General features: G+C 38.5%; 2 protein-coding genes across 2 annotated transcripts; both read left to right on the forward strand.

Annotated features, from left to right (window-relative positions):
* Positions 1–1,324: 1,324 nt before the first annotated feature.
* On the forward strand, positions 1,325–3,494 carry LOC137578739 (uncharacterized). The gene is made up of 2 exons (XM_068292293.1): positions 1,325–3,229; positions 3,423–3,494. The coding sequence occupies exons 1-2, from the start codon at positions 1,325–1,327 to the stop codon at positions 3,492–3,494; spliced, it is 1,977 nt and encodes a 658-aa protein (XP_068148394.1).
* A 585-nt stretch (positions 3,495–4,079) lies between these two features.
* Positions 4,080–22,762, forward strand: LOC137578740 (uncharacterized). Its single transcript, XM_068292294.1, has 2 exons — positions 4,080–4,622; positions 22,718–22,762. The coding sequence occupies exons 1-2, from the start codon at positions 4,080–4,082 to the stop codon at positions 22,760–22,762; spliced, it is 588 nt and encodes a 195-aa protein (XP_068148395.1).
* The last annotated feature ends 226 nt before the right edge of the window (positions 22,763–22,988 follow it).

The raw sequence follows: 22,988 nt of genomic DNA on the forward strand, positions 1-22,988 counted from the left end.
CATGCCGTGCAAAACCAACGGCATAACACCACAACAAGTAGCTGCTCGACAATCAATGCCGAGGGAATTACCAGTTTTCAAAGATCCAGTGAGATCCAAGAGAATGGCCACTTTTCATAAGCACCTATGAAACTAGCACCCGGATCGGTGGATACAGCAACGAGGAGAACGCTATGCGTCTGCAGAGATGTCTGAAAGGTAGGGCCCTTGAAGCCGTGCGAGACAGCCTACTGTTCCCAGAAATGCTGCCGAGCGTTATAAGTACTTTGAGAATGTACTTTGGACGCCCGGAACACATAATAAAACTGTTGATGGAGAATGTGCGAAATTTGCCTCCTCCAAAGGGCAAGCTAGAACCGCTGATCGAGTTTGCATTTGCGGTGAAAAATATGTGCGCTACCATTAGGGCAAGCAAGCTAGATGCGCACCTGAACAACCCTACGTTATTACAAGAGCTTATCGAGAAGACGGGACCTGATATGATGCTTAACTGGGCTCTACATTCAAAATCCATACCCTACCCGAACATACAGCACCTAGCGGATTAATTGTTTGAATTGGCGGAAGCGGCGAGTCGCGTATCTACGCCCAACATATTACTAGAAAGCGACAAGAAGAGAATGAACAGAGGAGTGATGCATACACATACCGCAGCGCCTACAGATAGCCCTAAAAACACATGCGATATGCAAAGGACACCACAAACCAGTGTCTTGCGAAAAGTTGTTGCGGATGTCAGTCGAAGCCAGGTGGACCGCGATAAATAACCATCACCTATGTGCTCAGTGCCTCAAAAACCACAAGGGATCCTGCTGCACAATCATCGTGGGTCACTAACCAACCAGCCAGAATGCTTTGTTCGAATCGTTCCAGTCACTTTGCACTCCAATTCGAAATCCGTCGATATCTACGCATTTATGGATGACGGATCGACTCTAACACTTGTAGAAGAAAAATTGGCCGATGCGCTCGAAGCGAAAGGTTTCGCCAATCCACTATGTATTAGATGGACCGGCGATGTTAGTCGGCAGGAGCCGGAATCCAAGCTTGAAAATCTCAAAACAAGGACTGGGCAATAAATTGTTTAAAGTAAATGAAGTCTGTACGGTTAAATCCATTGGTCTTTCAGCCGAGACGATGATAGCAGATAGGATAAAACAGAGATATCCGCATTTAAAAAACCTGCCAATCCCGAGCTTCATTAACGCAATGCCTCAAATGATAATCGGCAGTAATAATCCGAATCTCATAGCTTCGCTAAAGGTGCGCGAAGGAAAATGGCAGCAACCAATAGCTGCAAAAACGAGACTAGGATGGACTATATATGGCGGATCGGGACGATCTGGGGGGAGGACTTCACCTGCATCGCTGTCAATGCGATCTGGATTTGCATGAGATGGTTAAAAAACATTTGCTAACGGAGGAAAAATCACCGCCGATATTTACCAAGTCCCCTGATGAAGAGCGATCTCTACAGATTCTGGAGGACACTGTTAGTTACAGCTCGCGCACGTACACCACGGGATTGCTTTGGAAAGATGGCCCCCGTGTATTTTCAAATAGCCTGCCGGTAGCAAAACGACGACTCTTATGCATGCAAAAGAAAATGGCAGCAGACCCTCCTTTTGCGAATGAGCTACATAATCAAATACAAAACTTGATAGCCAAAGGCTATGCCAGAAAGTTGCCAGAGGAAGAAATCAGGGAGAAACCCGAAAACGCATGGTACTTACCGATTTTTACTGTACGAAATCCACATAAACCTGACAGGGTCAGATTGGTGTGGGACGCGGCAGCTCAATCATCAGGAGTAGCCCTAAATGACTTCCTTCTAAAGGGGCCCGATTTGCTCGTGCCCTTGCTGCAGATTATGTACAACTTTAGGATGAGAGCAATCGGCGTTAGCGGTGACATCGCCGAAATGTTCCATCGAATAGCAGTACGAGAAGAAGACGCTAAAGCACAACGATTCCTATGGCAAAATCAGACAACCGGAGTCGTAGAAACTTTCCAATTAAATGTGTTGACATTTGGAGCCACGTGCTCACCCTGTATAGCGCACTATGTGCGCGACTTGAACGCTAAGAAACACGCGGTCGAGTTTCCTGCGGCAGCTAAAGCTATTCAGTCAAGTCACTATGTAGACGACTACATCGATTCATGCCATTCAGAAGAAGAAGCCATTACATTAGCGAAGGAAGTTAGAGAAGTCCACGCACGCGGGGGCTTCCATATGCGCAAGTGGTGTTCGAACTCCAAACGGGTACTCGCTGCACTTTGCGACACAACAACCTACGCCGAAAAACAGTTCTTTAACAGTGAAGAGATACACTCTTATGAGAAAATATTGGGCATGCGATGGAGCCCACATCAAGATGCCTTCACCTATGCACTAAAGTTTGTACGCCTGAAGCGCAACATAATAGCGACAAAAGTCGCACCAACCAAAAGGGAAATTTTACAAGTTTTGATGTCAGTTTTTGACCCCATGGGTTTTGTATCCTGTATAATGATGTATCTCAAAATACTGCTTCAACAAGTTTGGCGATCGAAGATTGACTGGGATGAGGAAATACCACCCAATCTGCAGGATATGTGGCAATCATGGCTGTCCTTCTTACCCTTGATAGAGAACGTGCGAATTCCGAGATGCTATTTTAAAAATTGGCATGCAAAAGACTGCCGAGTTCAAATTCACGTATTCGTGGATGCGGGAGAAGACGCCTACTCTGCCGTTGCGTATTTCCGTATCGAACAAAATAACCAAATACTTTTGAGTCTCGTTTCATCCAAATCCAAGGTAGCTCCGTTGCAGCCGCTTTCGATACCCCGCTTGGAGCTACAGGCAGCAGTAACTGGAGCGCGACTGATGAAAAATATAATAGCACAACATGAAATCGACTTTGAGGAATGTTACTTATGGACCGACTCGAAAACGGTTCTAGCGTGGCTCATTGGAGATCCACGACGATATCAACAATATGTAATGTTTAGGATAGCCGAGATATGTGAGCTCACAGATGCCAGAAACTGGAGATGGGTACCAAGCAAACTAAATGTTGCGGACATCGCCACCAAACGACAACATAGGCTTGAAACATATACACAATGGTTCGAAGGACCCAAATTCCTAAAACTACCGCCGGCTGATTGGCCGACGGAAACTACCAATGAAAGGACAGCCACTGAGGAACTGCGTCCTCGTTTCCTTCACATGCGAAGGGAATCAGTAAGAATCAATTACGAGTACTTTTCAAAATGGAATCGATTGACACGGGCAATTGCATGTTGGCTTGCCTATAAGAGGAAATTGATCAAGAAAATACGTATATCAAATGAGAATACAAACCGACCGGCATCCCAAATTAATGAAGCCAGAATGTTTCTTTACCGGAACATACAACAAGAATGTTACAACGAAGAGTACACAGCCATCGAAAACGGCCACCACGTTTGCCGGAGCAGTCCACTATGGAGGTTACAACTCTTTCTAAATGACCATGGGGTATTGTGTGTACGCGATAGAGCCAGTCGCTTCGCTGGCATCCCTGAAGGACGAATCGCTCTACCCACCCAACACTGGGTTACAAAGCTGATAGTCCGGCACTACCATGAAAAATATTATCACATGAATCATGAGACAACAGTAAATGAGGTGAGGCAAAAATATTTTATTCCAAAACTAAGACCTCTCCTTAAAAGGGATTCGTCGAAATTGCCAACAATGTAAGCTGAGTAGTGCTCGACCCATGGCACCCTTAATGGCGCCCCTACCGAGAGCTAGACTGGGTGCATTCAAGCCAGCGTTTACGTATGTAGGAGTTGATTATTTTGGGCCACTAACAGTTATCGATGGAAGAAAGTCATTGAAAAGGTGGGGCATGCTGATAACCTGCCTCACAATGCGAGCAATAAGCATTGAGATCGTGCATAGTCTAACCACAAACTCATGCCTAATGGGCTTAAGACGCCATATATCGCGCCGAGGCATACCAAAGGAAATATATAGCGATAACGGGACTAATTTTCGAGGGACCGATGCCTTTCTTAGAGACAAACTTGAACTGGAAGATGCAAAAATGCACCGAGAATTGTCGCAGCAGGAAATATCGTGGTACTTCAACCCACCGTCAGCTCCTCACATGGGAGGAGCCTGGGAGCGCTTAGTGCGTTCCGTTAAAACCGTGTTATACCGTATAACACCAAATCAAAAATTCTCAGATGAAAGTCTTCTTACCGCAATGGCAGAGGTGGAAATGACGGTCAACTCCAGGCCCCTGACATACGTGTCCCTGGACGACGAAGACCAAGAAGCTCTTACGCCAAATCACCTGTTGCTTGGCTCATCAAATGGAGAAAAACCGATTTGCGATCCGGAACAAATCGACTATAAATGGTCGCTCCGCCAGAGTGAGATGTTCGCCAACCTATTTTGGAAACGCTGGGTCAAAGAGATGCTACCAAACATAACACGAAGGTCCAAGTGGCATAAAAAAGTAAAGCCAATTGGTGTAGGCGATATTGTACTTATAGTGGACGAAAATCAGCGTCGTAATACCTGGACAAAGGGTCGAGTGGTCGAAGTGACCACCGCAGAAGATGGTCAAGTCCGGCAGGCGAAGGTACAGACACAACTAGGTGTCCTCTCCAGACCAGCAGTAAAATTAGCAGTCCTCGATGTCGGGAAAAATGAAGCAAGCTCCAGTGGCTCGCTTGCTGGGAGGGGAATGTTGCCGAAATTCGGGCCTGCGAATAAACTTCGTACCACTGTAACACAAAACGGAACTCTGTCCGAACAAACAGAATGACGCTCTTTAAAAACTTTAAAACTCTCTCTCTCTCATTCTACTCTTGCGGTACTTTATTATACATAAGTAGACACATAAGCGCGAAAATACGCAGCTGCATTGATCTAAGTACATACATAAGAACCGCGTGTTCAGTTGTTTTTTCGTAGCCAAGAGGCCAAGACTAGAGTAAGTGGAATGAGATTGTATAATTATTAGTTATAAGAAATTTGTAAAATAACCTGAAATTACTTGCAGAATTAAAAGCTTACGCTGACCTAACTTGAGGATTAAATGGATTAAATTTATTTCAAAGGCACTGGCGGAGCTAGATTAACTAGTCGAACGAGCAACAGGTATTATTATCAGACCCGATGATAGGGCGGAATCTACAGCAATAAGAACTCCACCAACCCTACGATCAGTACGATCACGTCTAAAAATATTGAATTCAGAGGGTAGAACTGTGGCGTCAAAAACGTCAGGTTTTAACCAAGTCTCAGTAAAAGCAATTAGGTCAAAATCAAAAGCCAGACTATCTATAAAGAGTTTAGTAAGTTTAGTATTAAGGCCTCTGACGTTCTGATAACCGACAGAGAAGGAAGTTGTTAGTTTTTTGATAGAGTAGAAGAAGGAATAGATAAGGAAGGAGTGGGAATAGATGAGGAAGAAAGAGGAATAGATGGTGAAGGAATCCTTGTTTGGCCCCGTGTCTTCCTTTTTCTGGATGTAAACTCCTTCACAATTAAGCTTTTCGGCCAGAAGCTAGAACTGCAGATACAGTCAAAGAACTCAATTGGAACACTGATTTTAAAAGATGAAATTTCCCTAGAATATGAAAATTTGAACTTTTCTATTGATATATTGGAGACATTCAGTTTAGCCCGAATGTGGGCCATGACATCATCCGATGTTGCATCAGGGAGAAGTCTCGAAACAAAAATGTGTTTTTTAGGTGGCACTCCCACCAATGGTTTCGGCATTGCAGGTATTACATCAGCTAACGCATTTATTGTAGTATCAGTTGCAACAAGTGGCACTCCGGCACTACTATCACTAGAATCCCTATCGGCATAATCCATCGGTGTAGATTCTTGCCCAGACAAAACGGACACTACAGACATCGTCTGCGGAATTAGAGTTGGCATTGGTTGAGAGGGGGTCGGAACCGATATCGATGTGGAGACCGGCAAACACAAGGACAAATCAGAAGTCTGTTCTCCTGCCTTCTTACGCTTTCGAGACTCAGTCAGTAGCGTTAAACTACTAAACTGTGACTCGACAGCTTTAAACTCTTGCGAGAGTTTAAGAAAATTGGCGGACAGACTCATCAGGTTATCCTTTGTTTGCCGCATGAAAAGTTCCATTTCATCTTCCACGATACGGCATGACTCACATCCCCATTTGAGACCCTTTTTTAGATCTAAAAGATCCTTTACCCTGCATGTAAAGCCGGCGCACTTAACATGTACTGTAGTTTTACACAACCAACAGTAAATAAAACTATTCAGGGGTGAGGCGGGCTGCAAAGAATTTTTAACCGAACAGACAGGCATTATGAGTTAATTGGATGAATTAGTAACCAAACAAATAAAAATGAGATATGTATTGGTATTAAAATATATAACTCACTCTGAGGTCCAGAAATAATAAGAAAGCGAAATATTGAGGGTGCACAAGGGTTAAAAGAATAAGAGAGCACTATAGAGTCTAAATTACAGACACACAACAGACTGCAGTATGAGCGCAAATAACGGCGACGAGTGAAACGAAAACGAAAAAAGTTAAAGAGCGCGAGCGCGGGAGCTAGAAATCACAAAAACAAAAACACTGCAACAAGAACTCACAGAAATTGCAAGACAACTACAAATGAGCGGTGCTTGTGATTTACAAGAAAGAAAAAAAGGTGGAAAACAAAGAAAGAGAGAAAAAAAAAAAAAAACCAACAAAGGTATTAACAGAATTAAGGTTGTTAAAAATTATTAACACAAACACACAAAAACGCAAACGAGTGATATGGTGCAAGTTAGATTAAATATTATAATTATAATTTTCGATCGCGATGCCGATAAAACAAAATAAAAAAATTATAAAATCAGTTAAAATGCGGGAGCTTAAAAAAAACACGTCAGTCTTCCACGAGAGCGTTGATGTAAATGATTTGTTTAGCGTGGATATATGAGATTGGTTCTAGTTTTGTTACATTGTTTGTTACATAAATATTTTTGGTATAATCTTGTAATGTATTTACTATTGATATTTCATTTAACTGCATAGCACGGTCGTATATTTTTATTATATTATTTCCTTCAATGAATATTTTATTTTGGTTACAATTTTGTTTAAAATTTGTGTTGGGCAAGTTCCAAGTTACGATAATATTGGGTTCTACATAACTAATTGAATTGTTTTTGAACGTCTTTGTGTATTTGCATTCTGCTGGATTTTGTGTAATAATGCAAACTATACAGTCATTTATTTCTTGTTTTTTGGTTGATTTTGCATAAATTTTGTTATTTTGAATATAGTAAGTTTCATTAATATTTTCTGTTAAAGTGTTATTATTTTCATCTGGATAGGATATAATTTTGAATAGCGATGTTTTAGATATTTGTCTAGGTATATGCGAAATTATTAATATTTCATTAGTGGATGATTTAAACCAAGTAGATGTTTTTATGTTTAAAAGTTTTTATGTATTTATGTTAAATATTTCTATATGGTTTAAAAGTTTTGGATTAAATATTCCTAGTCCTGTCAACTGCATTCCTAACTCTATGTCATCTATGTATTCTGTAAAATGCTCTAAGTTGAACATTAAAATATTTTGTTTACCAGTGATATGTAGTGTGTTGTTTGTCTACCTCGGTTTGTTTCAATATAATGTTTGTCGTCAACTTGGTTAATTTCACCTGTTAAAGGATGTTGTCGTTTTCGATCTAACTAAAGGGGCTTGTTTATACTGTGTATGTATTTCAAAATCGTTCCTATTTTCATTAAATTTATCAATTTGTTGTGCTTGGTTTTATGGTTATATGTGTAAAGGATGGTTACAATTTTTAGTTTGTTTGTCTTCTATACTATATTCTGCATCAATAACTCTTAGCTTTTCGTTTACAGTCCTGTGGAATCTTTCCACGAAACACCATTTTTGCTGGATGTTATACTTACATTAACGTTTTCTGATTGTAGCCAATTTTGAAGGGCTATGCAAATAAAAGATGAGTCTTTATCTGCTTTGATTTCTAAGGGTTTACCCATATTGTTAAGGATTTTTGTGATTGCCCTTTTTGATTCAAGCCAATCTCGACATTTAACTTTCGATTAAAGTCGCATACGTTGAATAAATATCTATACAAGATAAAAATTGTTGATTGTCGATTAAATAGAAATACATCACGTATTTTTCTCTAGCGTTGAATATATCTGGGCTGGTTTCAAAAGATAATTTGGTATTTCGGTTTTCTGATTATTTACAAGACCTTTATCAGAGAAAAATATATACCAAGGTTGCTCAACAAATATCTGATTAAAACAAAAAAACGAACTTTAAAACTAAATAAAGAAAGGAAGGATCCACCAGAAGTGGAAACTAACGAGACAGTATTCAGAAAAGAAAATAGAAGAAATAAATTGACTCCTCGCTTTTCAAATCATATTGTCACTAAAGATAAGGGGGTCACATTTATTACAAAGAAAATGCAAAAAATGTACAAGTCAAAAATAACACGATTGACAAGAAAGCCTTAAAAAAACCGGTACATAAATATAGTTATAAATCCAATTCTTTCATTGATTAAATAAAATTTTGATTGGTGGACTCAAAAACGATATTTATTAAAACAAAGCGTCTTAAGAAATAACTTATAATTATACATACAGATATGATTAAAGTTCGCTTTAAAAGCTTGTGATATTAGTATTGGGAGCTTTTGATCTGCTGACATGGGATCTGGATTATGATTGGCTTATTGATTTTTGCTTACTAAGCGTTCTCACGCTTGAAAAATATTTGGGGACATTTGTTTATAGGATTTTTGTTTAGTCTCGGTTGCAGTAAACATCCGCTGTTTCCAAGCATAGTTAAAGAAGGAAGGTTAATTAACTGAAGTCGACTAGAATAAGATGGAAGTTGTACAGTTGGATCCCAGCGCAAATCACGAAAGGCAAAGAGTAAAAACTGTTTTTGTACAGATTATAATTTGTTTTGATAAAACTCATATTGAGGAGACCAAACAATAGATCCATATTCTAATATGGGACGGACTAAAGAAGTAAAAAGTATTTTGGTAGTATATGGATCCTTGAACTCCTTCGACCAGCGCTTTATAAAGCCAAGAACACGTTTAGCTCTACTAACAGTAGTCGATATATGCTGATTAAAACTAAGTTTGTGGTCGATTAAGATCCCTAAATCTTTTACAACCAAGGAAGTATTATTAATTTTTTCTAAAGGGAAATTGTTTAAAAAGTAACTCGTTAATTGGGGAGAACCTCGATAAAAAGACATAACTTTGCACTTAGAACAGTTTAGAGATAACAAGTTAGTCCTACACCACCCCTGAAAAGCATTCAGGTCAGCTTGCAAGGTATGACATGAGAGAGAGTCTACGATGCGATTAGCTATTTTTACATCATCGGCATACATAAGAACTCTGGAATTTAAAAGAACGGTGGGGAGATCATTAATAAAAATGGTAAATAACAATGGGCCAAGGTGACTGCCCTGTGGGACTCCTGATTCAACACAAATGATCTTAGAAAGAGAGGACCTAAAAAGAACCCTCTGCCTCCTATTGCTTAGATATTGTGAAATCCAAGCAAGCAGAGCATCCGGAAAGCCAACTAAACTCAGCTTATGTAATAGTAAGGCATGGTTTACCGAATCGAAAGCCTTACTGAAATCCGTATATATAACATCAGTTTGCTTTTGTTTCTTAAAACCTTGGATTACAAAAGATGTAAACTGTAAAAGGTTAGTTGTGGTAGACCTATTCTTGACAAACCCATGCTGGTATGGCGAAAAAATAGATTTACATAAATGCTGTATTTGAGACGTCATAATTTTTCTCAAACAGTTTAGGTATCGCTGACAATTTAGAAATTCCTCTGTAATTAGTGACGTCAGATTTATTGCCACATTTGTGAAGAGGTAAAATAAACGAATCCTTCCATATAGTTGGAAACTCGGACAGTGTAACGGACAACTCAAAAAGCTTAAGTAAAGGCGAGCACAATGACTCCGCACAGAACCTCAGGACACAAGCGGGAATACCGTCTGGGCACGGTGAGTATACCGGCTTAATCGTCATTAGTTCCTTAGCTACCGAACTTTGCGTTATAATAGGATTGAGAATACAGTTGGATTTCGTTATAGGATATGGATATATCTGACTAGAGTTGTACTTAGTAGATATGTACGTAGTCGAGAAGAAGTTAGCAAATAAATTAGAAATAGATTGATCAGAAGAGGCCGAATCATTATTAAAAACTGCAAACGATGGAAGGGAGATAGAATTTCGCTTTGAGTTCACGAAACTGTAGAACTCTTTTAGGATTTTCGGAGAATTGCAATTTGCAACGTTGTAAGTAATTATTATAGCATTTAGAATTAGAAACAATAAAATTCGATTTAGCAACCAAGTAACGAGACAGATCCGATGATATTCCCGTGACTTTATATTTTTTGTAATACCTAGACTTAAGATTCTTCAGTTTTGACAGCTCCCGCGTAAACCATGGTAATTTTTGCGTCACCACAGGAGACACTAAGGGTACACAGTCGTTAAAGATCGAGTCAACAGTGGTATAAAATAAAGAAATGGCGGAATTCATATCCTCACAAGTGTATAAATTAGTCCAATCGGTATTAAGAAAGGCATTGTTTAGTGCGACAAAGTCAGTCTTCCGAAAACATCGGGTGCGTACCATAGGATCACACTCGGAGATGGGCTCGCGGCTGGGAAACTCAATAGATAACTCTAAAGTTGGATGATAACTATCCTCTGGTAACACCATTGGACTAGTTCTAGATACTTCACAAAAGCTAGGATCAGAAGTAAAAATCAGATCCAGAAATCTGCCAGACGTATTAGAAATCGAATTCAGCTGGGCCAACGAAAGCTCAAGCAGACCATCAATAAAATCATGACACCCAGAGGGCAGCAACGTTTTGCTACCATTAACTGTTGACCAAGTCATAGTGGGCAGGTTAAAGTCCCCAAGGACAATTAATAAGTCTCTGTCAGAAAGTAGTTCAAGTATAAATTTAATGGAATCTAAGTGTAGTAAATATGTTGGTTATTCCGATTGGGGCGGAATGTAAGAACAGGTAACAAAAATGGAAAAACGAGTAAAAGATACCTTAACGCATATAAATTCGATAGTACTTGAGACAGGTATTATTATCAGACCCGATGATAGGGCGGAATCTACAGCAATAAGAACTCCACCACCCCTACGATCAGTACGATCACGTCTAAAAATATTGAATTTAGAGGGTAGAACTGTGGCGTCAAAAACGTCAGGTTTTAACCAAGTCTCAGTAAAAGCAATTAGATCAAAATCAAAAGCCAGACTATCTATAAAGAGTTTAGTAAGTTTAGTATTAAGGCCTCTGACGTTCTGATAACCGACAGAGAAGGAAGTTGTTAGTTTTTTGATAGAGTAGAAGAAGGAATAGATAAGGAAGGAGTGGGAATAGATGAGGAAGAAAGAGGAATAGATGGTGAAGGAATCCTTGTTTGGCCCCGTGTCTTCCTTTTTCTGGATGTAAACTCCTTCACAATTAAGCTTTTCGGCCAGAAGCTAGAACTGCAGATACAGTCAAAGAACTCAATTGGAACACTGATTTTAAAAGATGAAATTTCCCTAGAATATGAAAATTTGAACTTTTCTATTGATATATTGGAGACATTCAGTTTAGCCCGAATGTGGGCCATGACATCATCCGATGTTGCATCAGGGAGAAGTCTCAAAACAAAAATGTGTTTTTTAGGTGGCACTCCCACCAATGGTTTCGGCATTGCAGGTATTGCATCAGCTACCGCATTTATTGTAGCATCAGTTGCAACAAGTGGCACTCCGGCACTACTATCACTAGAATCCCTATCGGCATAATCCATCGGTGTAGATTCTTGCCCAGACAAAACGGACACTACAGACATCGTCTGCGGAATTAGAGTTGGCATTGGTTGAGAGGGGGTCGGAACCGATATCGATGTGGAGACCGGCAAACACAAGGACAATCAGAAGTCTGTTCTCCTGCCTTCTTACGCTTTCGAGACTCAGTCAGTAGCGTTAAACTACTAAACTGTGACTCGACAGCTTTAAACTCTTGCGAGAGTTTAAGAAAATTGGCGGACAGACTCATCAGGTTATCCTTTGTTTGCCGCATGAAAAGTTCCATTTCATCTTCCACGATACGGCATGACTCACATCCCCATTTGAGACCCTTTTTAGATCTAAAAGATCCTTTACCCTGCATGTAAAGCCGGCGCACTTACCATGTACTGTAGTTTTACACAACCAACAGTAAATAAAACTATTCAGGGGTGAGGCGGGCTGCAAAGAATTTTTAACCGAACAGACAGGCATTATGAGTTAATTGGATGAATTAGTAACCAAACAAATAAAAATGAGATATGTATTGGTATTAAAATATATAACTCACTCTGAGGTCCAGAAATAATAAGAAAGCGAAATATTGAGGGTGCACAAGGGTTAAAAGAATAAGAGAGCACTATAGAGTCTAAATTACAGACACACAATAGACTGCAGTATGAGCGCAAATAACGGCGACGAGTGAAACGAAAACGAAAAAAGTTAAAGAGCGCGAGCGCGGGAGCTAGAAATCACAAAAACAAAAACACTGCAACAAGAACTCACAGAAATTGCAAGACAACTACAAATGAGCGGTGCTTGTGATTTACAAGAAAGAAAAAAAAGGTGGAAAACAAAGAAAGAAAAGAAAAAAAAAAAAAAAACAACAACAAAGGTATTAACAGAATTAAGGTTGTTAAAAATTATTAACACAAACACACAAAAACGCAAACGAGTGATATGGTGCAAGTTAGATTTAATATTATAATTATAATTTTCGATCGCGATGCCGATAAAACAAAATAAAAAAATTATAAAATCAGTTAAAATGCGGGAGCTTAAAAAAAACACGTCAGTCTTCCACGAGAGCGTTGATGTAAATGATTTGTTTAGCGTGGATATATGAGATTGGTTCTAGTTTTGTTACATTGTTTGTTACATAAATATTTTTGGTATAATCTTGTAATGTATTTACTATTGATATTTCATTTAACTGCATAGCACGGTCGTATATTTTTATTATATTATTTCCTTCAATGAATATTTTATTTTGGTTACAATTTTGTTTAAAATTTGTGTTGGGCAAGTTCCAAGTTACGATAATATTGGGTTCTACATAACTAATTGAATTGTTTTTGAACGTCTTTGTGTATTTGCATTCTGCTGGTTTTTGTGTAATAATGCAAACTATACAGTCATTTATTTCTTGTTTTTTGGTTGATTTTGCATAAATTTTGTTATTTTGAATATAGTAAGTTTCATTAATATTTTCTGTTAAAGTGTTATTATTTTCATCTGGATAGGATATAATTTTGAATAGCGATGTTTTAGATATTTGTCTAGGTATATGCGAAATTATTAATATTTCATTAGTGGATGATTTAAACCAAGTAGATGTTTTTATGTTTAAAAGTTTTTATGTATTTATGTTAAATATTTCTATATGGTTTAAAAGTTTTGGATTAAATATTCCTAGTCCTGTCAACTGCATTCCTAACTCTATGTCATCTATGTATTCTGTAAAATGCTCTAAGTTGAACATTAAAATATTTTGTTTACCAGTGATATGTAGTGTGTTGTTTGTCTACCTCGGTTTGTTTCAATATAATGTTTGTCGTCAACTTGGTTAATTTCACCTGTTAAAGGATGTTGTCGTTTTCGATCTAACTAAAGGGGCTTGTTTATACTGTGTATGTATTTCAAAATCGTTCCTATTTTCATTAAATTTATCAATTTGTTGTGCTTGGTTTTATGGTTATATGTGTAAAGGATGGTTACAATTTTAGTTTGTTTGTCTTCTATACTATATTCTGCATCAATAACTCTTAGCTTTTCGTTTACAGTCCTGTGGAATCTTTCCACGAAACACCATTTTTGCTGGATGTTATACTTACATTAACGTTTTCTGATTGTAGCCAATTTTGAAGGGCTATGCAAATGAAAGATGAGTCTTTATCTGCTTTGATTTCTAAGGGTTTACCCATATTGTTAAGGATTTTTGTGATTGCCCTTTTTGATTCAAGCCAATCTCGACATTTAACTTTCGATTAAAGTCGCATACGTTGAATAAATATCTATACAAGATAAAAATTGTTGATTGTCGATTAAATAGAAATACATCACGTATTTTTCTCTAGCGTTGAATATATCTGGGCTGGTTTCAAAAGATAATTTGGTATTTCGGTTTTCTGATTTTGATAAATTGCAAATATGGGATTCATTAATAAAGTTTTGTATTAATTTTTGATAGTCTGGATAATAGTATTTCTCTTTAAACAACTTTTGAGTTTTAGTGATACCTGGATAAAGTAATGATTTATGGTTTTTAAGAACAATTTCTTTGAATTCTGCATAAATGGGAATGTTTTTTAATTTGTAAGTGGTTCTCAATGTTTTTGTTTGGCTGTCTGGGTTAATTATTTCAAGATAAGCTTCTTGAAGTATTTGAAAATCTGTGTCGTTTTGAATATAAAGTGCGTTATTTTTTGAGCATAAATATTCCTTAATAATTTCTTTAGCAAACTGATTGGTCATTTCTACATATTATATTTTTATCTTCATTTTGTGAAAATAGTGAGTAACGTTGACTTTATTTTCGTTGCATTTATTTAGTTCTATTTGTCGATTGTAGAAATTCGGGGGTTTTTCTGAAATGGCCATTAGGTTTTCGTTATTTTCTTGAGCACTATGTACTGTAGCTCTAGAACTACTTATTTCTTCACCTAAATGAGTTGCATCTATTTTTACTCTTGAAAGGTAGTCTGCCACATAATTCTCTTTTTCTAGTAAGTATTTTATTTTGTCTCTCTGTAATTCATGTTAGGTTCTTTGATATTGTCCAACCAGGCAAGGGATTTATGATCACTTAGGATTTCAAAATGTCTAACGAAGATGGCCTAAAATATTTGGTTGCCCATACGATAGATAGTAGTTACTTTTCTATGGCTGAATAATTAAGTTCATGTTGGTTTAGTGTTCTACTACCATAAGAAAAAGGGAAAAAGACTTGTGAGAGGAAAGCACCTAAAGCTATATTGCTAGCATCAACGTTTAGCAAAAATGATTTTTTAAAATCGGGATATGCAAGTATGGGATCGTTCATAAGGAGGCATTTTAATTTTTCGAAGGATGAAATATAATGTGGGTCGTTAAGCCTAAGAATGATTTTATTTCTTTCGGGGTTTTCGGGATTGGAAATTTTAGAATAGCTTTGACTTCGTCTGGGTTTGGTTTGATTCCTTCTGTAGTTATGACGTGACCTAAACATTATGTTTGCTTTTTCAGGAACTCGCATTTATCTAATTGTAGTTTTAGATTAGCATTGCGAAATTTAGCAAAGACCTTTATTAGTGATGCCAAATGTTCTTCTAATGAGGTAGAATAAACAATAATATCGTCAAAGTAGACTAAACAATCTTTATAGATTAAATTTTCTAATAAATTGTTCATACATCTTTTGAATGTTGCTGGTGCATTTTTTAGCCCAAATGGCATTCGTGTGTACTCGTAATGGCCATGTTTAGTTGAAAATGCAGTTTTTTCGATTGATTTATGGTACATTTGGATTTGATGGAATCTCTTGGCAAGGTCAATGGTTGTAAAATATTGACATTTTCCAAATTTGTATAATATTTCATCCATTACTGGTATTGGGAACTTGTCATTGACAGTAATCTCATTTAGACTACGATAGTCGATTACTAGGCGGATCTTTTTTTACTTGGATGCGGCCTTTTTTTAGGGTACGATCCATATTGGTGAACAATATGGCGATTTCGATTTCCGAATGATTCCTTAACCCTATCATTTCATTAATTTGTTTATTGACTTTTTTGTCAAAGATTTGTGGGTATTTGTATGGGTGATTGTAAATTGGGTCTTCGTGTTTAGTTCTGATGTTGTGTTTTATTGTACTGGTAAATGTCAAATTTTCCTATTCCTTTCCTATACTGGATATCGCTAAATTCATGCAATATTTTTTTTACACAAATTTTTGCAAACGCGTTCTTTTTTTTTTTAACTCAATTTTTGCGGAGTGCATTAAAAAACTTGTCTGTACACGGCGGCATTCCCATTGGCATTGTCACACATTTATTGTGTAATTTATATGCTTTGAATAACACATATGCGCTCATTATTACTACAATTATTAATAAAAGTGCAATTGTTGGTTTTAAATCGACATTTGATGACTCTATTTTGTTTATTACATTAGCAGTGGAGTCCACTGTCTTGGTATCTATTAACCCCATATTGGGGTCCTCAAATGTGTCATCAAACTTATTTTATCTATTATCAGACATTCAAATTTAAAAAAGTTTTTTTTGTACTATTGTTTGTTTTTGAATGTTTTGATTTTAAATGTTTGTTTTTTCATGTATTGTAAATGTCAATTGTCTATTTTTGCGTGTGGCGTTCAAGTTGCCGGTACTGGCTGCACAGACTTATATTATGGGGTCCCGTAGCAGTGGCTACAAGTATGTATTGTAGAGTATAAGATGCTGTTTGTGGCTTTATTTTTTCTTTCGCTCAATTGGCTTTTTATGAAATCTACCTCGGCGGGTAATTTTACCGAGGTATTCCAAGTAATTGTATTTGGTTTGTTAGCCTCAGAATTTCAGCCTTTCTGGCTTTTAATTTGTTTGCCACACCAGATTTATTTCCCATCACTTTACCTACTGTTGTTTTTGTTCTTCTTAATGCTTATTAATCGATGATGCTCCAACGTCGGTGTGGTGTGCGGATTGCCTACCTAAAGTTTTTTTTTTATTCTTTTAAAGAATCACCGAACATATATATATGTGACTTATGTCACGGTCGCCATGTAGAATAAACGTTTTGTCCAGTTTGAGTTTACTTTATTCAATGATTCTTAATTCTGATACATTTGTTAAATATAGCTCAGACCCATAGCTGCGTTGCTAGAAATACTGTCAGAGGTATGCTTATGTATAAACATATTTAAGTATAAATGTTTACATAAGAGTTTTTTTACATTCATTTATTTATTTATTAAGTAACAAAATATAACAGAGATAAAAGACGTTAAATGTCTAACAACAAAATATAGGGTAAAGAAATAAATACATGTAGGAAATGAAGTATCAGGCAGGCATAATCATGGCAATCGTTTGGTACCGAGTGAGCAAGACAGAACGACACGCAGCGGCCGTACCTATCTGGTCGACTCACTCACGAAAATAAAGCAGAAGCGTTGATCGGAAAGCACTCGAAATCGTACTCTCGCCTCGATCACATCGCACACCCAAATTTGTCACTAAGGCCATTATAATAATTAATAAATACATATATGTATTCTTAACACAAAGAAACATTGTTAATAAATAATAAAAAGTTTAAATAAGGAAATCACATCCTTAAATAATATTGAACTAAATAACCAGGAATATTCGAATTCTACAAACTGGGGGCTCAACCGAGATTTCTGGCCCAAGACAATTAGTGAAAATCGTGTGTGTGTGTGTGTGTAAAGTTCGCAAATGAACAAAAAATTGTTAAAATTGCATGCATTAACGTGTAATATATATGCAAAGTCAAGGTTGTTGGCGAACGAACCACAAAAGACGCAACCACTACAAGTTCAAAAACTGGTGGAAGTTGGCGTGACTGTACGAGAGGCGACGAGTGGACGGTGAGACGGTAAGCGGTCGGACGACGCAAGAAGAGCGTCACCCAGAATTTTGGCGCCGTTTCGGCAAAAGTCGGCAGCTGAAGTTGAGAGCAGCTCGAGAAGGGTGGTGACTCGAGAGGAAAAGAGAAAGCAGACAGCGGACACGAAATTGATGAAAATTAGTGTTCACTGTGGAAGCAGACAGACGGAGAGAGCAGACAGCGGACACGAAGTTGATGATAACCAGTGTTCACTGTGGAAGCAGACAGACGGAGAGAGCAGACAGCGGACACGAAGTTGATGATAACCAGTGTTCACTGTGGAAGCAGACAGACGGAGAGAGCAGACAGCGGACACGAAGTTGATGATAACCAGTGTTCACTGTGGAAGCAGACAGACGGAGAGAGCAGACAGCGGACACGAAGTTGATGATAACCAGTGTTCACTCTGGAAGCAGACAGACGGAGAGAGCAGACAGCGGACACGAAGTTGATGATAATTAGTGGTCACTGTGGAAGCAGGCAGACGGAGATAGCAGACAGCGGACACGAAGTTGATGAAAATTAGTGGTCACTGTGGAAGCAGACAGACGGAGAGAGCAGACAGACGGAGAGAGCAGACAGAGAGCACGAAGTTGGTGATAACTAGTGTTCACTGTGGAAACGGAAAACCAAAGGAGAACAGAAAGCGGAGAACAGAAACCGTTACAAAAGCAGACGACGCCGACAAGACCAAACGAGAAGGCAGCAGACACGAAGTTGAGACAATTGGTGTGGAAGCAGACAAAGAGAGATCACGAGAACGAGTGGAAAACAGCCGAGTGAGTAGCGACAACAGAGTGAGTGGCAACAGAGAGCGAACCGAACAGTTGCTACAGAGATATTGAGTGGCTCCATAGAGCAGGACGACTATAGTTGGGTGAGCTGTTTAATTATTGTCTTGAGTGTGAGTTACTTTGCTTGCACAGCGAAACCAGACCGGTGGCAAAAATATCGACGAAATTGATGCGAGCTGCAGAGAGCACATTTCTAAGAATCGTCTGAATTAAACCATAACCTAACACAATTTGACCTACATTAACATAGTGTGTAAATCTTGTTAAGTCGTAACAAATTTGATTGATTAATACTACCTATATATTACTATACCAATCTTGTTAAGCAATATAACTGTAATTGAGTGAAATGGATCGAGGTGAGATTCTAACGTTGCGTATTGAGGAGTTGCGCACTAAATTGAGAGAGTTAGGGCTAGAGACTACAGGCCTTAAAGCAGAGCTGCAAACGCGTCTACTCGCTCACTACGATCTAATAGAAATTGAGAATGACGGGCAGGAGGCAGATTTCGCCTCGGCTAGAACAATTCGAGAAGTCCCGAACACAGATGGGCAAAGGTCATGGTTCACACTAAAAGATGTGGAGGGAAGCGTTTCAGAGTTTTGCGGTTTAGGTTCGATTGATGTTGTACAATGGATTAGGGAGCTAGAAGAATGCGCTTTAACCGTACAGTGGAGTCAGTTACAGCTTTTTGTGTATGCAAAACAATTGTTAAAGGGAGCTGCATTATCGTTTATACGTAGTAAGAGAGATATTTGTAGTTGGGAGTCCCTGAAAGTAGCTTTGAAAAACGAATTTAGAGTAAAGGTTTCATCAGCAGAAGTTCATAGAAGACTGAGCAATCGACAGTTAAAGAGAGGTGAGAACTTGTATGAGTTTTTGTATTCGTTAATGGAAATCGCAAAGCCAATCGATTTGGATGACGAAAGTTTAATCGAGTATTTCGTAGAAGGTATACCAGACATGAGAGCAAATAAGGCATTATTGTATCAGGCGAGAACAGTGGATGCGTTGAAAGTTCAAATAGAGACCTACTTAAAATCCTATGATCCTAGAAAGTCGTCAAAGAAAACAACATTCGATTCATCTGTGCACAAGCAAGGTAGAGATAATAGAGAGAAAAATTCGATAACAAAAGGTGATCGCAAATGTTTTAAGTGTGGTGATCCTTCACACATGATGAGAGACTGTAACAAGAAAACGTTTACTTGTTTTAAATGTGGCAAAACAGGCCATCGTTCGTTTGAATGTGAAGATAAAGATACCACCAAAGTTGAAAGCACCAATGTTGTAGATGATAAATTAATAAAAGCATCAGGTAAATTTACTGATTCGGGTTTGGAGTTGAAAGAAGTAACTTATAAATCGATTAAGTTCAACGGTCTAATTGATACAGGAGCAAATTTGAGTCTCATACGTAAAAGCGTGTTTGTTAAACTCGGAATTAAGTCACTAACTGGATATTCGAAGACTCTTACAGGCATTGGTGGAAGTCAGGTGATGACCTTCGGTAGTTTTAGCATAACTGTCAAGATAGATGGCATTGAGATGGAAGTCGAGTTTCATATCGTTCCTGATGAAGACATGGCATATGAGGCAATTTTGGGTAGAACCATATTAGATCACGTCGATTTGGTTGTTACCAAGAAAGGTACAAAGTTTGTGAGCATCAACAGAAAAGAATCACTGTGTAACGCGAATAAATCTTGTGCTGAGTTGTTTGAGGAATTTGAAAGTATGTGTATGCACAGTGCAGAACAGAATAAATTGGAAATCAAGAGTGAATTGTCACATATCAGTGCAGAAATCGGTAGTGAAGTCAAGAAGTTGATTAATAGTTACAAACCTATTAGAAATACAAACACTCCTATAGAAATGAAGATTGTACTAACGGATGAGTTGCCAGTTTATCAGCATCCAAGGCGTCTAGCAGAGTCTGATCAGAAAATCGTTGATAGTATAGTACAAGAATGGTTAGAGGAGAAGATAATAAGGCCAAGTTTTTCCGAATATGCTTCGCCTGTTGTACTTGTAACAAAGAAAAATGGGAAAAAGCGTCTGTGCTGCGATTACAGAAAGCTAAATGAGAAAGTGGTCCGAGATAATTTTCCTATGCCACAGATGGACACCGTATTAGAAAAACTTCAAAGTGCGTTGGTTTACACTACTTTAGATCTAACAAACGGGTTTTTCCATGTTCCTGTTGAGGAAAAATCTCAGAAGTACACTGCATTCGTAACTCAGAATGGTCAGTATGAATTCCTGTACGTACCATTCGGAATTTCCAACTCTCCAGCAGTTTTTACCAGATTTATAATGGCAGTAATGAGAGAATCAGTAAAGAATGGAGATGCAGTGGTGTATATGGACGATATAATTATACCAAGTGTTAGCGTGAATGATGGTCTAATTAAACTTAAAAGGGTGTTGAAGATAGCTGCGGAAAATAGGTTGAGAATAAACTGGGAGAAATGTCAGATACTGCAGAGTAAAGTAAATTTTTTGGGCTATATAGTTGAAAATGGAAGTATTAAGCCAATAAGTAAAGGAGATCAGCCATTGATGACATATCACATTGATCACGTTGGCCCGATGGAGGTCACAACAAAGCGTTACAATCATATACTTGTTATTGTTGATGGGTTCTCTAAGTTTGTATGGTTGTATCCGACTCGTGGAACAGGAGTCGAGGAAGTACTTAGTTCTCTTGAAAGGCAGGCCATAATTTTTGGTAACCCGATGAAAATAATTTCTGACAGGGGAGCAGCATTCACGTCCAATGCGTTTAAGGAATATTGTAACAGACAGGATATACAGCATTTACTGATAGCAACAGGTGTACCCCGTGGCAACGGCCAAGTAGATAGGATGCATAAGATAATAGTTCCAATGATTTCAAAGTTAAGTCAAGAGAATGAGGGAAACTGGTACAAGTATGTAGGTCGTGTGCAACAATTTATTAATAATACTGCTCCAAGAAGTACAAGAGTTACACCTTTTAAGATTTTGACAGGAATAGAGATGCGTAATCCTGATGATCCCAAAATGAGAAAGCTGATAACCGATTCGTTAATAGAAGAATTAGACTGTGGTCGTGATGAGATTAGAGCGGAGGCTCGAAAGAATATCGATGAAATACAGCAGGAAATGAAAAGAACGTTCGACAAAAACAGGAAATGTGAAAGAAAATACAATTTAAACGAGTTAGTGGCGATTAAACGTACGCAGTATGGGACAGGTCTAAAGTTGAGAGGTAAATACTTAGGACCATATAAAGTAACGAAGGTGAATAGGCACGGTCGATACGACGTCGAGAAGGTTGGCGACGGTGAAGGACCTTGTAAGACCTCAACAGTGGCTGAGTTCATGAAACCTTGGCTAGGATCATTCGGGTCGAATGACTTGTCAGGACAGCCGATTGTAGGAAATGAAGTGTCTGGCAGGCATAATCATGGCAATCGTTTGGTACCGAGTGAGCAAGACAGAACGACACGCAGCGGCCGTACCTATCTGGTCGACTCACTCACGAAAATAAAGCAGAAGCGTTGATCGGAAAGCACTCGAAATCGTACTCTCGCCTCGATCACATCGCACACCCAAATTTGTCACTAAGGCCATTATAATAATTAATAAATATATGAATTCTTAACACAAAGAAACATTGTTAATAAATAATAAAGTTTAAATAAGGAAATCACATCCTTAAATAATATTGAACTAAATAACCAGGAATATTCGAATTCTACATACATATAAGGGAAAAAGGTGGGTAACAGAAAAAAGGAAGAAAATGGGGGAGACACTGCTTTAGCAACTTGGAAGGCAGGGATCCTTGGGTTTCTCGAAGCGTCTGCACACAAACAGGATGTGTTGCACGTCTTCCACTATTTTGACGGGGCAGACCGGACAACATCCATGGCTGCGAAGGACTTGGTCAGGTAGAAATTTACCGTACCATGTTACCTCTCTCTCTACTTCTTTATGTTTGGTATTAATCTGTGGGTCCATCTGCCTTTATCCGAAGCATCCCTTTTAGCCTGCCACAGGTCGATGCTTGGGTCTCTAGCGTCCAAACGCGCGCGGCGCCTGGCAATAGATCCACGCTCTGTAGTTGATATAATTTACGCCTCCTCCCCCTGTAGGTCGATAGGCACCACTCCGATGATCACAAGTTCCGCTTCGTCTGATACCGTGCGAAACCCGTAGCAGATTCGCAACGCGCTTAACCTTTGCTCTTGGCGCGTGCCCAGATTAAGGCCGCGTATAAAATTATGGACCTGCATATTATCATTAGCAGCTTCCTGGACTCATTGAGAAGGCACGGACGCTCGCGTCTGCCTTTTCGTTTACATACGACAGGTGCTCCCTAAAGCAGAGGCGGGTGTCGATCCATACTCCGAGTTATACGTACAT

This window comes from Drosophila tropicalis, unplaced genomic scaffold (genome assembly GCF_018151085.1).
Source record: "Drosophila tropicalis isolate 14030-0801.00 unplaced genomic scaffold, ASM1815108v1 contig_692, whole genome shotgun sequence".
In the NCBI taxonomy this organism is placed as follows: Eukaryota; Metazoa; Arthropoda; class Insecta; order Diptera; family Drosophilidae; genus Drosophila; species Drosophila tropicalis.